The following is a 15,108-nucleotide window of genomic DNA, read 5'->3' as shown; positions in this document are numbered from 1 at the left end:
AATTGACCCAGAGAAGTCACATTATTACAATTTACAAAGTTCACTTTGCTAACATATATACAAGGAACGATCCTTCAGCCAAAATAGTATAGGTTAAGCTATAACTAGGTCAATGAATTTTTCAGGAAATGGAGCATCCTCAAACATTAATAAACCATACACATACATCCTTAATCCTCAGTTTGAAAATACCACATCTTCTACTTCCAACCAATCATCACAGAAAGTTACATCAAATTTTTATGTGATTTTTCAGTACTTCTCTGCATAGCCTACCATTTCTCTTATTACAAGCCTTTTTTCAAAAATACTGACCGTTCTCTTCAATATACCTACAAAGTATATCAACCAGTCAACCCTTGAGCATTGTGGCAGGGTACTAAGTCATGAGGATTGTTCCATTTTAGCCCATAAGCTATTCTCAAGTGTACGAGACAAGTTAAAATGACCAGGAAGCACAATGATTTCAAGCAATATTATTCTAGTGTGAGAGAAGTTAATAATGAATTGATATCAGATTTCTTATCCAGGAATTAAATAAAAAAAAGTTAATATAGTACTACTATACTATTCGTCACATGGGATTGCTCTTTATCAAAAGAAACGATCATATGTATGCATGCTGTTATCTTCCTTAAAAGTCTTGCTGTCGGACAATGTTCCAAAGTTTCATACACCATAATCATGTGCACACGCTTCCATGATTAAATGGGAAGGCCGGGGCTTTCTCTGCTTAGAATTTGACATTGGACATATTCTCAATATCATTACTGATATTATTATTTTATAACAGAGAACTTAGATACGCCTGCAGATCAAGATCATTCGTACGTACTATGCTTGTGCAGCTAGATAAATAAGAGTCAGGATATGGAGCTCCCAATCAGGTTACTCTGAGAAGTGAAGAGTTTCTTGAGGTGGAACACCACTTGTAATAATGACAGCTCTATTTTCAGTACATGTATGGATTTAAGCTGCAGCACTGCTCATAATGCGGTAGCTTTCAAGTCAAACAACGTTAAATTTGATTATCATCACCAGAAAGAACATGTTTTCTTCTTGTTTTTGCTACAACATGCAGTTTGCTCCAGAAAATCTGTAGATGGAGAAACCAACGATAACAGAGAAATGGCTGATTGCAGATGCGGGAAATAACGAAGATACAAGTGTTTAGGTTAGTAATAAACATGGACGATGGTGCAGATTCTTTATGAGTAACTTTCTGGGCATTTATATCAAAGATAATACGATGAGAAAATAGTTTCAGATATCAAGGACCATAAGTTAAGCACGAAAAAATGAAAAAATACAGTAAATAACACATAGCTGAGACAGAATAATCAGCCATATAATGTATAAATAGAGAAATCTAGATATTACGTTTGAAAAAACGAACGTAATAGACTAATAATATAAGCATGAGAGCAGCCTCGAACAGTCAAGTCAGTTGGAGCATCATGCTTAAGCGATAGCTGACTTAATTGTCTCCATCTCTTTGGGACGCCACAATGTCTTCTGAACGCACAGCAATCCCTTATTGTCTTCTGAATAAATTAATCTGATCTCCCACTTTAAAGATTTAGCCATTTTCTCGACTTCATCTACGGTTTCACCATCGTCCCGTATGATCAGCTTCCCTTCTGGCCTAAGGATCCTATCAACCTCTGCAAAAACTGCAACTATGTTGCACCTGTGACCAGAAAATTGGCATTTTAACCAGATAAATCGAATGATGTCTGTTTTGAAGAATAAAACATCGAATGCAGTACGAAAAATAACAAACCTCCTTTTAAGACTTGAGAAGAGATAGTCTGCATGGAGAAGATCGTAAGATCTGGGATAGGTATTAAATGATTCACACCAGTCGTGATATATTCCGAATAAACCACGCTCATATATTATTGGGAGTGTGTCTGGAGAGTCAATCGGGACTACATTCATAACCCACACTTTCAAGTCCTTTAGTGCCGCAGCAAACCTTGAAGAAATATTCATTGTGTAAAGCTTATCAAAAAACAGAAAACGAAAGAAAACATGAATGACAATGAACCTGCAATCTTCTTACTACACTCGAACAAGGAAATGTTATTTATTTATTTTGATAACTCAGAGGGAAATCTCATAACCATAGGAATGAAATGCAATAATAGGATGCTGAAAGAGTATTCCCATCATTTAACCTACCATGCCGACCACATTCAGTTCAAATTGATGGGTAATGATCAGATAATGGTGCCAAAGGAAATCCGCTCTTTTACAAGTGCCTGCCAGGCATATTACTTTCATGGAAATAAAGTATTCAAGAAAAGTACGATGCTTACCCTCCATATACAGCTCTCATGTCCATAACATTTCTCACGGAAGACCAACCGATTCCCATCCCATTCAAATATGACTTGGAGACAACATTTTTCCAGTGTTTGTAATCAGCAGTGAAATCCTCCAGAGCCCCTTTGCCATAGACTCCGACCTGAGAATTAAACCAGTAAGGTGCTTTCTCCAACCTTCGTGGCCATTGCTCAGGCCAGCGAGACCCCCTCTCTGATGCATTGATTGGCACTTTGTGCATGCATGCTTCCATCGGTACATTCCTGAACAAATATACCCCAAGAAACAACAAGTATTCACTAGTAAACATTCTTGTAGAGCCTTTTAAATGTGAGGTGCTTCTGTAGCAAAGTGAAGCAATACTGGAGCTAGGAAGTTGCCAAGATAAAGAAGAAAATATATGAATAAAGATAAAATCATTTTTTAAGACAAAATCACCCGTGCTTCAGTGATTTCCTAATCCTATTCTCCTGTTTTCCAATTTTCCCATAACCACAATAAGGAAAATGCATATAATTTATGTATAGAACATCACAACCTGATTTATTAGATATAAATGGTATGATACTATTGCCTTTCATTATTGCCTTTTATCTCACATGTGACTTGTGATTTTGTTCTGTCGTAAGCATTATCTATGGCAAGACATATTGATGGGGTCACAGAATAGCATTTGAAATATGAAAGCCACTGCATTTAGAAAAATTATTTTCATGTAAAGTACCATCCCTGCATAAATTAGAGAAAATATATTAGCTGAGCCTTTGGCTCTCTCATAACAGGGAAAAGACTACCATGACAATACCAATATGTAAAACTATGGGCTAAAGAGGATATACCAGGCAGCATTTGGATCATCAGATTCTTTGCATATGGGAGGCACATTTTGCGGCCTCTTTTCATAGCACTCATTGGAAGTTGGTTTTCTGTATATTGCTGCTTTCACTCCATCCAATTTGTCCTCTCCAATCACCACCAGATCCCAGCACATTGACTTTGTTAGCTCAGACATTGCTGCCATCAATTACCACAAAATAGGAAAAAAAAAAATAGAAACGAATCTAAGAGTCAATCCCAAAGCCCATTTTCTTGAGAGAAACCTGCATTGTAAAGAAATTATTCTACCTTTCCAAATGCCTGAGTCTTCGGGATTCTTCCGATAAACCGGAGTAGCAGACCAGACAAAGTAACCACCAGGTCGCAAGACACGATTCAACTCCAAAAGAAGTTTACCACCTGTGATGTACCTAAAATTTTATTTCTGGGCAAGGAAAAAAAAATCGAACTGGGAAGAGGAGCAAAGAAAAGAAAAGAAAATGATAAAGCAAACATTACCTTCATTGTGCCATGGGACCCTACAGCGTGCACAGTGCACAACATCAAATACACCACTAGGGAAGGTAAGTCTTTTAGTTCCCATAACTGATGATATGGCAGGGATTCCTCGTTCAAGTGCAAACTGTACTTGAGCTTCATGCTCATCTTTGGGAGCAAAAGACATTGCAAGAACATCTCTTTCGAAAAGAAAACCTCCAAAGCTAGCCACTCCGCACCCAACATCCAATATCACACGGCTTCTTTTCCCCCATGCAATGGCAGGAAGAGACTGCATTGTCAATACCAATATCCCCCATGCATTGTCAGAAAAAATAAATAAATAAATAAGTCTCAGCAACAGATTATGCTCTGGAAACTAAAACACAAAACCAGGACACCCTAGCTGGGTATTAATAAGGAGCTAGAAAGTGATACAAGAAAATCATTGAAGCAAGCTCTATCGAGTACACAAGAGGATGCCCAAAGAAATGAAGTATGGAAGAAGAAACTTCTTAGCTCATCTGAAGAACACCCCTTATCTTCAAAGCTTCGATCATTCCTTTCAATCCATAAACACCACATGATCAATAGAGGAATCATCCTCCCTACATCCTCAATATGTGAATTGGTCCTACATCTTTGCCAACATGCAAACAAATCAACCACCCTCTTGGGCATTACCCAAGCAATGCCCGTTCTATTCAAGATCTCCACCCATAACATTATTGTCACCTCACAGTGAAGTAAAAGATGATCCACCGACTCCCCACTCTTCGTACACATATAACACAAATCCATTACAATGAGGCCACTCTTTCTCAAATTATCCAAAATCAAAATTTTCTCAAGAGATGTTGTCCAGCCAAAGAAAGCAATCTCAAGTGGCACCTTACTTTTCCAAATAGGCTTACAAGGGAATGAAGTATGATTTTGGTATGACAAGACCTTATACAATGATTGTACAGAAAACTTCCTACTCCCGTCTTCATCCATAGCATCCTGCTCGCCACATAATTACCAAAACTCAATGAATACAATAAACTGTGAAAATCATAAATAACTCCAATTTCCCAATCATGAGCACAGCTCTACAGAAATAAACATTCCACCTGGGGAACCACTAGAACAAACCAACAATTCAGACATTGAAGCCTCCTGATTAAGAGCCAACTTTAAGAAAGAGTGAAACATGGTCTTAAGAGCTGAATCACCACACCAAAACCCAAGCCAAAAACTGACCCTAGATCCATCACCGACCACTAAACTAATAAAACGATCAAAATCCTCCCATCGATTTCTAGTATTCTTCCACAAACCAACACCATGCGCAGTTCTCAATTCATTAGAACACCAACCTAAACTCTCATACTTCAACTCAATAATAATCTTCCATAACGACTCTCCTTCCTGATGGTACCTTCAAAACCATTTCTTGAGAAGTGCCTTATTAAAAATCCTCATAGTTCGAATTTCCAACCCTCCACTAGAAATCGGTGTAGATACCTTATTCCACTTGACCAAAAACTTGGTCTTCTCTCCAATTCATCCCGACAAGAAAGCTCGGAAATTATGCTCAATTCAATTAGTCACACTTGCTGGCAATGGAAAATGAGATAAATATATATTTATATATATGTGGGAAGATTAAAAAGTGTACTCTTAATAAGAGGAGTTGTTCCTCCTTTTGACAAAGCACAACCTTTTCCATCCAGCCAATCTCCTCTCAATTTTCTCCATGACCCTATCCCATATAGTCTTAGCCTTGAAGGAGGCCCAAGTATTTCATTGGCAACAAAGCAACCTACCGACACCATATTGGATTTCCCAAGGTTCACCTTAAGTCCAGAAACAACTTCAAAACAAATCAAAAGAGAACGCCTGAATGTGACCCGGATCCGTATCACAAAATAATAGTGTCATCTGCAAAAGGAAGATGGGAAACATTAATAAAAGCATTGTTTGGGCTTCCCACAGAAAAGCCAAAAAGAAATCCCGCACGAACTGCAGTATCGGACATTCAACTGAGCGCATCCATAACAATCACAAAGAGAAAAGGGGAGATCAGGTACCCTTGTCTCAAACCACGTGTGATGTTAAAACCAAAAAGGGGTTCCATTAACCAAAACAGAAAATTGAGTCATAGTTACACAATGTTTAATCCACACACGCCATCTCTCCCCAAATCACATCTCTCAAGTAAATAGAAGATGAAATCCCAATTTACATAGTCATATGCCTTCTCCATATCCAGCTTATAAAAAATACCTAGCACTCTCATTCTCAATCTACTCTCCAAACATTCATTTGCAATAAGAACCGAATCAAGAATCTATCGCCCCTTAACAAAAGCGTTTGAGGTTTCAAAATTATCTTCTCCATAACCGTACTTATACGGTTAGCAAGTACTTTAAAGATAATCTTGTACAGCCCATTTACAATGCTAATAGGGCAAGAACCTTGACATCCGTCTCCCCCACCCTTTTAAGAATGAGTGCTAAGAATGTCGTATTGAGATATTTCTCAAACCTTAAATAAGAAAAGAATTCATGAAAACCACTCATAATGTCACCCTTCACAACATCCCAACACTCCTGAAAAAATGCCATAGAGAAACCATCCGGCCTAGGGGCTTTGTCTCTAGCCATCTCTTTAACCACAAGGTGCACCTCATCCTCCTCAAACGGTCTCCCTAACCAACTTGCACTTGGAAGATCAATTGACTCAAAAGCCAGCCCATCAAATTTTGGCCTCGCAAGTGCTGTTCCAAAATAAGTGTTTCATAATAATGAACCATAGGCTTCTTAGGGCCTATTTGGGAAGACAATTGTTCTCATATATTTTCATACTACTTCATTACTATTCACAAATATTCTGAAATATTCTTAGTATCCAAACGAACCCTTAATATCAAAATGATCATCAATAACACAACCATCAGAATGGAGCATCTCAATGGCATTATTCCAACGATGAGAACTGATTACCCAATGAAAAAACTTTGTGCATCACTCTCCTCCTTTCAATCAAGCCGCCCAAGATATCTGCCTCTACGAAATCTCCTCCAACAAAATCAGCTTTTCAAGTTCAACTGTCACTGAACATTGACTACTCAACTCCTCCGATAAAACCCCAATCTAGGCCCTCTCATCCAACCTATGCAACTCCTCAAAGAGGGACTTCCTTTGACCATCAACATTCCAAAAACTTCCACATTCCACTTCTTCAAATCATTCTTTGAAGCTTTAAGCTTATTTGCCAATATAAAACTCAGGATACCAATAAATAGGTAAGAAGACCACCATTGTCTCACCATATCCACAAAATCTTCAGCTTTTAACCATATATTTTCAAACTTGAAATACCTACGACCCCCATAAATACCCCCACAACCCAATATGATAAGGAAAGGGTTTAGGGTTTTAGTGGTTTTATGGTTTAGGGTTTTTTTGGGCAACACTCTGGAAAAAAAAAAAAAAAAAAAACAACCAGCAACAAATCCAATAAGTCCATATAAAAAATAAAATCAGAAAATCCTGCCATAGCTGGATTTAACCAATACTCCCCCGACCTCCCACTCAAAAACTGAGCAATATTGAAATCTCCTCCTATACGCCATGGCACATCCCACCAGCTATAAACTCCTGCAATCTCGTCCCACATAATCCTTCAACTACTATCCAAATTAGAACTGTAAAAGCCTGCGAAAGCCCATTCAATCCATCTTCCACATTCTTGAAAAAACAAGTCACCGAGAACTCCCCAATACACTCCTCTAGAAGTTCCACAATCCTCTTGTCCCACATCACAATAATAGCACCAGAAGCCCCCTTCAAAGCATGGAATACCCATCCCACATAGAGGCATTTTCATAGACTTCTGATGATTCTCCTATCAACCAACTTGCCTGGTTTGGATTAGGAGGTGATCTCACCTCATCTCATCTCATCATTATAATTTTTCCAAATCCCCACACAAAATATAATAAACAATTCAACTTTTTCAAATCTCAATTCAACTTTTTCTAATCCCAAAACAATAATAACAATATTTTATTTAACTTTTATCTTTCATATAAAACTATCTCATCTCATCTCATCTCATCTCATCTCATCTCTGAATCCAAATCAGGCTATAACTTTGTTTCCTATAAGCAAATAATACCAACCTTCCATTGGCAAAATAAGTCTAACACAGAGGTGCTTGTTTAGGTTCTTTTTTTTTTTTTTTTTTTTTTTTTTTTATAAGTAAGAAAATTTTATTAATCAAGTAATTAGGCATAGCCCAGGTACAGGGGAAGTATACAAGAGGTGAACCTAATTACAAGCTAGGTGCTGTGAAAATCAGCATAAAAGTCATTAAGGCTATCGATATAGTGACTGAAGCCCAAAGTAACAATGTATGATAGAAAAAGTCCCTAAACCCTTCCATTGACCGTAACCTGTTATCAAAGCAGCAACATTCCTTTCATTTCTCTCCAGCATAACAATAAGTCGACCACCTTCCTAGACATAGAGGCGCTTGTTGTGGTTATTGAGCCCCCTAACATTCTACGAAAGAATTTTAGGCTTCATAAAATAAGACTTGAAGCCCTCCCCTTACTCCTTCCTCTACTTACACTCCCCTGCTTTGTATTGCAATTTATTGTACAAGTAATTATCTTCAACTCTCTTTTCTTTTTTCAAAGACAAGTGATGGTCCTCTTCAATGGTAATAAGTAAGGCTCTAAACTGGGCTTCAAATCCCTCACCAGAAATCCACAAACTGTCAAACACTCCTGAATTTCTTGGACTTTCTTAAGGACCCATTTCAAGGAACACCCAGCCGAACTCACACCCAGGAGCAGAGTACATAACGGCACAGGATCATTACCCAACCTCTCCCTTTCGGTCCATGTACAAACCAAATTCTTCTGATCCCTAAGAACTAACTTCATCTTAGCACACCTCTGGTCATCCCCAGAAAGTTTCAAATTATCTTCCACCATCAAACTAAAAAGATGATCCTCCTCTTCGCAGACGAAAACACTGGCACCTAAAGACGCACTATGAGCTTACCATCAAATTCTCAAGATTTGAGGGAGGAGAGGAGAAAACAACATCATCACCTCCTATCCAATTAAAATCCTCTAGATTTGAAAATACTGGCGAAATCTTGGAAGAGTCCATTGACATAACTTCTGGCAACTGAATGCTTATTTCATGGGTGGGAACTTCGGTGAACTAATATGAGTTAAGCCCCATGCCGGAGGAGCCACCACTTGACTTGAAAATACCGGCAAAACCACCAGCAAAAACTCAGGAGAATGCTTCGGCGTAACTTTCGGCAACTGAATACTTATCCCAAGGATAGAATCGACAGGCAAACTTTTCTATGTTGACCCCAATGTTGGAGGAGCCACCATTGGTGGTAGGCTAAGGTTGTTTGAGTTAGAGCCCGAGAAAGACCCGATAGCACTCTTCATTGCCACACGGACATGGGCCGGGAAGTCTTCTAAGAAATTGGCTCGATTTTTTTTCTCCTTTATCTAAAACATTGGGTTTGGGCCCTTATCACAACCTACTGGATTCTCAAACGACACTTTAGAAATACAACCTTTCTTTTTGTCAACCCCTTGTTAAAACTCAAGCCCACTACCCCCAAGATCATCATTTTCCAACCCCTCCGTCCCAGACTTACATCCCACGAGTTCCCCCAAGCCCATCGCCTTATCAAGCCTCAACAGAATACTATTGATCCTATCTTTATTTTCAATCAATTCCTACTTCACCTCCACCAACGACCCTTCCTCTACCCAACCTGACAAGCCTCCCTTGGAAACACCAATGCCTCCTATTGAGACAATAATTTGATTGGGAATGTCAACACACTTCACTGCTCCACCACCTACCTCCGTCACTACATTGCCCCGAGAGTCCTTAGAAACTCTCATTTGATCCCTTGGGAGCTAACTGACCGAAGAAGACATTAATTTCAACAACGCCACCTTATAAGACCCTTCACTGCCCAACAACATAGACTTGGAAGGAACTCAACCCCCGCCGCGAGCTTGAACTTTATCTCCATAATCAAATCTTTTTCTATCATTAGTGATCAAAACAGAGGAGTCCGCATAACCCAAATCCTTAATCGTTTTGGCAAAACTCCTCCATCCCTTCCTGTCCATGCCCTCAGGTATGAAAATGAAGTCCTTCATGCTGCCATCACCATACTCTACAATCACTAAATAATGCCCATAAAAATTAACACAACGCTGAGCTCAAAAAGATCAGTTCCCTTCGAGCGATGTCTTGTGGAAATCACAATCTCCTGAATCAACACACGCAACAACTGTCTTCTCTAACCATCTCGTCGTCACCTTGCCTATGATAACTAGTTTTTTCACTTTCCTACTTTCAGTGATATGCAACAACCCTTCCTTCACCACTGAAAATGTGAATATCTTCAAGTCCACCAAAACACTTTTCTCAAACACCATACCAGAAAGACAAAAAAATGCCCAGGCTGAAAAGAGAATCCAAAAGAACAGCAAAGAAAGAAAGAAAGAAAAATGTAGAGAGAAAAGAAACAAAAGAAAAGATGAGACAAAAATGTAAATGCAATTAACGGGAAGATTTAGGAATATGCACCGGAAATAAGAAGACAACAGGAAGTCATGAGAAAGAGATGAGAAAATAAGGAGAAGCTCTCCCAAAAATCTTTTTGTCTAGATGTAGATTCAGAATTTCTCTTAACTACTCTTGACCTCACTCACGGAAAAGTAGAATATTTCAAATGATTTTCTTTTTACAAGTAGATTATCCTTGATGAATGTCCAAGATAAAAGAAGACAGATAGTGTCAAGGTTATATAAAATTGGTGTCACATGACAAAACAAGAAATATCACATGCATAGGAAAGTGAAGCAGATGACAAGGACAAGTTGCAAGAATGGAAAATAAGTGCAGCGGCTAGTGCATTTGATAGAATCGACAGAGGTTCATCCAGTTGAGAAATAAGAAAAAGATAAAATTAAAATGATCCCAGTAAGCTCAAAGAGGCCACATAAGGATCTTCCAAAATTCTCGCTACAAATCTCATGGAGTTTTGACCTATCAAGAAACCCAAAAAAGGGCCTTTTTTGACATTCTTTTTCATTCAGCTGAAGTTAATAAAGAATTTGTAGTTCTTTTAGCAAATATGCACATGCATAGATATAAGAATTGCAATAGTGAATTCTCATGTGTAGTGTACAACAAAGAACTGAACTGGTTTAAAGTCACCTATAAAAATAGGGGAGCTACCGAGGATGCTTACACAGAATGCAAATAAATAGGTCCATGTTTGCACCAAGACAGTTGCATTCAGATCCGTGAGATGAGATGCAAAAAGTACCTCATTCACAATATATAAAAATTATTTCTTCCTCCCTAATGTTTTTTATACATTTATATTACAAGCTTTTATGAAATTACATTTAACACAATATCTGTTGTTCATAAGACGCAGGTGGAGCATAAAATAAAAGCGACAAGGCTCACTTTTTGAATAAAATCGATGTAGTGAAGAGCACCATTTATGAACTGAGTTCCACCACCAGGAAAAGTGAGGTATTCACCGGAAATTTTAACCCAATTTTGGTGCCCCTTAACCACTGCAAGCTTTGTGTGGGGAACGTTATAATACCATATCTGCATCAGGAACCAGAACAACAATTCTCAAAATCAAGTAAACTGAATTTTTCATCAATGCATCAGATGAGTTATAATACCTTTCCCCTGCTTTCCGGCCACTTAATTGGCTGCCTATATCCTTTAGGTAGAGGAACAACACATGTTGGAGCTTCTTCAGGGCAATGCCTTTCTCGATGTTCATAGTGGCTCATACTTGGCAGCTTTCTAATAGCTTGCCAATTGTCAAGGCAAGGGATGTAGTCCGGCCCAGCAGTTACATTACAAAGTTTCCATCTGCAGTCACTGTGATCCTTAGTTACTGAAGATTGTTGTGATTCCTTCTCATTCTCTGACTCTATTGCTTGGGTTGACCAAGCCCCATTTAGAGTGTTAGTTTCATTCAAAATTTCAGACTGAGCACCAGCAGGTAAAAGCTCATCTGAGCCCTGATTTTTTTCCTGGATTTCCATGTTATTCTCGGCAGCATCCTTTTCGACAGTCTCACTAAGCACTTCATCTACCTGCTTTGGTCCATCTTCACTCTCGTCTGTGTTAATTTTTTTTTCACCTTCAACCAAGTCTGATTCATTGTCACCCTGTCGCTCCCCTAAGCCTGTCTGCTCACTGTCAGAGCTCTCCTTTGTAACCACTTCCTCCTGATTTTCCTCAGCAACATTCCCAGACTCCCTTTTGATTACGTTTTGGTCATTTATTGTGTTGCTATCTTCTTTTGTAGAATCCTCGGGCAAACCACCTGAACTGTCGAATTGCCTAGAACCATTTTCAGTCACCACTTGATTTACGGCTTCCTCTGAAGTCAAGTCCGAATTCTGAGTTGGAACAATGGACGACATTAAAGTCCAAATCCCAACTAAACAAAATGCAACGAAAACCACTATAGATATGGTTGAACAGTAACTTGAAGACTTCCTCCCGTCAACTCGAGAATATTTCCCCTGAGCCATGTTTTCTAGGGGCAGATATCTGCTATTATATACACCTGGAAGGGGCAATATAAAAAATCAGTAAACCCACAAACCAAACCTCCCAAATTCGAATTCCGTTAAACCAGTCATTGTTTTGAAATGTGAAATGTGGTTCTTTATACTGATTTTGTCACCCTAGTCATACTGATTGATGCAATTCATTTTAATTTAAGTGACTTTCCACTTGATATCACTTAAAATGCGCTACATAAGCCAACATGACTGGGATAACAAATTCAGACTGAAGAGTCGCATTGCTCTTTCGTACTATATAATATTCAACTCTTTTTTTTTTCATTGGTGAGTACTTTTCTGGAAACATAAGCTTAATATAAATCAGATAATTTTATTCTTACTGAATTCACTGGCTTAAAACAATAACTTCAAATTCAACAATAGAACCACTGTCAGTGAATTTTCACCGTCCAAGTTGAATACAATAACTCCAAATTACTCCTACAGAGAAAACAATAACTTCTGAAGCATGAATACCCGAAAGATGAACTCAGAAAAAAAGGTCAGGCAAAAAAATTATCAAGCACTATATTACCTAAAAGCAAAAAGCTCACAACTTTGACAAATGAGAGCAATACCCATTACAGTAGGAATCGACCTATAAGTATAAAGAAGGGGGAACCATCGAAGTTCAATGTAATATCTCAAAATCACTACTCAAACAATAGCTCTGAAACACGGAGTATAATTAGAAAGTTGAACTTAGAAAAAATATCTCGAGCACTATATTACACAAGTGTGAACTCTGAAATATAAAAGCAAAAATATCAGTGAACGAGGACGCATACAACTGTGTTGGCTATCACGCTCTGTAAAATAATGTAATAAAATTATCAGGGAAGGAAGATTGAGAAGAGGACTTTTTGATATGTACCCCTTTTTACTTTCCGCGGTCTGAGTGACAAGATCGGGGGTATCGGGTCTACTGTTTTTCTCTATTGTTCTCTTCGTGTAAAGACTATGAAGAGCGTTAATGAACCCAGAAGCCGACTTGCCATTGTTGCCAAGTGCAGAGAACTGGGGCCTTTTTATGGCCGACAGCTCCCTTCAATTTCGGTTTTTTATTTTTAATTTTCTTTCCTTTTATGAGTAATCTTTGCATTGCAACTTTGCAAGGGTCGGAAGGAATGAACTTTGTCAAGGAGAATATCTAGGAGAGATCTAGGATTGTTAAAAATATTCTTTTTATTATTAGCATTTTTATATATGATTATTTATTACTACGAGAGATCTACGATTATTAAAAATATTATTTTTATTGGTACCAATGCCATTTTTCTTTAATATAATTTATTATTAGTATTTTTCAGTTGGACTCGAAAGAGGGTGACTGCTTAGAAAATAAAAAAATGTGACTTTGACAGGAGCTCGGTTGCCTTTTTTTCTCGAGAAATAATTTTTGCAATCGATAAATGTAGTCGTACTATTGTAGAGAAAAAAGTGAATTAATACAGGACTTATATAAAAAAAAATTATTTTTTTAATTTTTTTTTATTCATGTAAGTCTCCCTGAATATAAAATAATTTTTTTATAATTTTTTTTATTCATTCCGTACAGTCGACTGCATATCGATTGTATTTACTGACTGTATATAGCAAAACCCTTCTTTCTCACTCCGGTCTTTTTTTCTCTACCTAACTCCTGTACATCCTTCCCTTTCCTTTGCCCAAGGGGTGGGTTTTCCTGATTCCTCCTTTCCTCTTTTTGAAATTATTTATAGTATTTTTTTAATTTTTTTATAGTTTTCCATTCGCAGTACTAAGATGTATCCATCTACTCTCTATCGACCTCCTATGACTGCAATTCACCTTACCAGTAAACTATCCAGCTGTCGATCTCGATCAGTCAAAAAAAAACTAATCAAAAGAGCAATGTGTGAATCTCATGCACAGCTTACTGCAGCAAACTCTCTCTAGCACTGCGACATGTGAAACTCCCGTGCGCCTTATAGAGAGAGTCTGTTGCCATCATGCACGGCACCACTGGTACCAGCGGTTTCAAATTTCTCATATTCGACTATTACCTTATTTCTTAAAATAGCGTGTCAATCACATGTACCTCCATAAATAATAACAGTCCTATGTCGACATATCGACTCATAATTTAGTTATTATAATTTTATATTTTCGTTTTTCATAATTAATGATAAAGATAAAATAATTGTAAAAGTCTCCTACAGTCAATTCAAACAAATAAGATAAAACACACATTATTTTATTATGACTTTCAGTTATAATCTAATAGTCTGTTTATTAGATTATGTAAAATTTACTTTTAGCAACTTTTTCTTAATAAAAAAATAGGTGAAAGCTAAATTTTTGTTTCAAGTCCCTTTTTTTTATTTTACTTATATTGTATTTGTTTATTTTAAGATGATTATTGAGATTCCTATTCTATTAAATACAGTATTATATAACCATTTAATTTATTTAAGAATTTACTTGTTTAAAAAAAATGGAAGAAAGTGAGAAAGCAGATACCTAGTCAATATTCATGATTGACACTACTGGATCACATGCAATATATGTAGCCACCTGTGTGTGTTTTCCTCAAAAATCTTTGCCATTCAGCTCTAGTTCTCCAACTTGTTCCACTTTCCTTAATTTCCATGATTACAAAATATCACAGACTGATGATAAAATACAATCATTGTAAAATGAAACTGTGTCAAAAAAAAAAAAAAATGGAGACTTTTGATGTCGATAGTGGATGACAAATGTGGCTGTTATTTCTTGACAAATTAGTGCAGCAGACTGCAATCACGTGTCCTGGACAAGTCTAGCCATCTAACACAATAATGGCCCCCTCCTCC

At 37.5% G+C, this 15,108-nt stretch overlaps 1 protein-coding gene across 2 annotated transcripts; it reads right to left on the bottom strand.

The window, feature by feature from the left end:
• Nucleotides 1-1,207: 1,207 nt before the first annotated feature.
• Nucleotides 1,208-13,407, bottom strand: LOC122296015 (probable methyltransferase PMT25). 2 transcript variants are annotated; one of them, XM_043105396.1, is made up of 10 exons: nucleotides 13,170-13,407; nucleotides 12,637-12,736; nucleotides 11,393-12,294; nucleotides 11,163-11,312; nucleotides 3,664-3,934; nucleotides 3,454-3,564; nucleotides 3,168-3,342; nucleotides 2,322-2,591; nucleotides 1,784-1,978; nucleotides 1,208-1,690 (listed from the first exon to the last, which is right to left on the bottom strand). In XM_043105396.1, exons 3-10 carry the CDS (start codon nucleotides 12,257-12,259, stop codon nucleotides 1,462-1,464), a joined length of 2,268 nt encoding a protein of 755 aa, XP_042961330.1. In that variant the 5' UTR covers nucleotides 12,260-12,294; nucleotides 12,637-12,736; nucleotides 13,170-13,407; the 3' UTR covers nucleotides 1,208-1,461. The 2 variants fall into 2 exon arrangements, with proteins under 2 accessions (XP_042961330.1, XP_042961328.1); XM_043105394.1 differs by lacking the exon at nucleotides 12,637-12,736 and having other exon boundaries at nucleotides 13,170-13,406.
• Nucleotides 13,408-15,108: the final 1,701 nt, after the last annotated feature.

Source organism: Carya illinoinensis, chromosome 15 (genome assembly GCF_018687715.1).
Source record: "Carya illinoinensis cultivar Pawnee chromosome 15, C.illinoinensisPawnee_v1, whole genome shotgun sequence".
NCBI lineage: Eukaryota > Viridiplantae > Streptophyta > Magnoliopsida > Fagales > Juglandaceae > Carya > Carya illinoinensis.
Note: the sequence above shows the minus strand (reverse complement) of the source record. Positions and strands in the feature narration are given on the sequence as shown.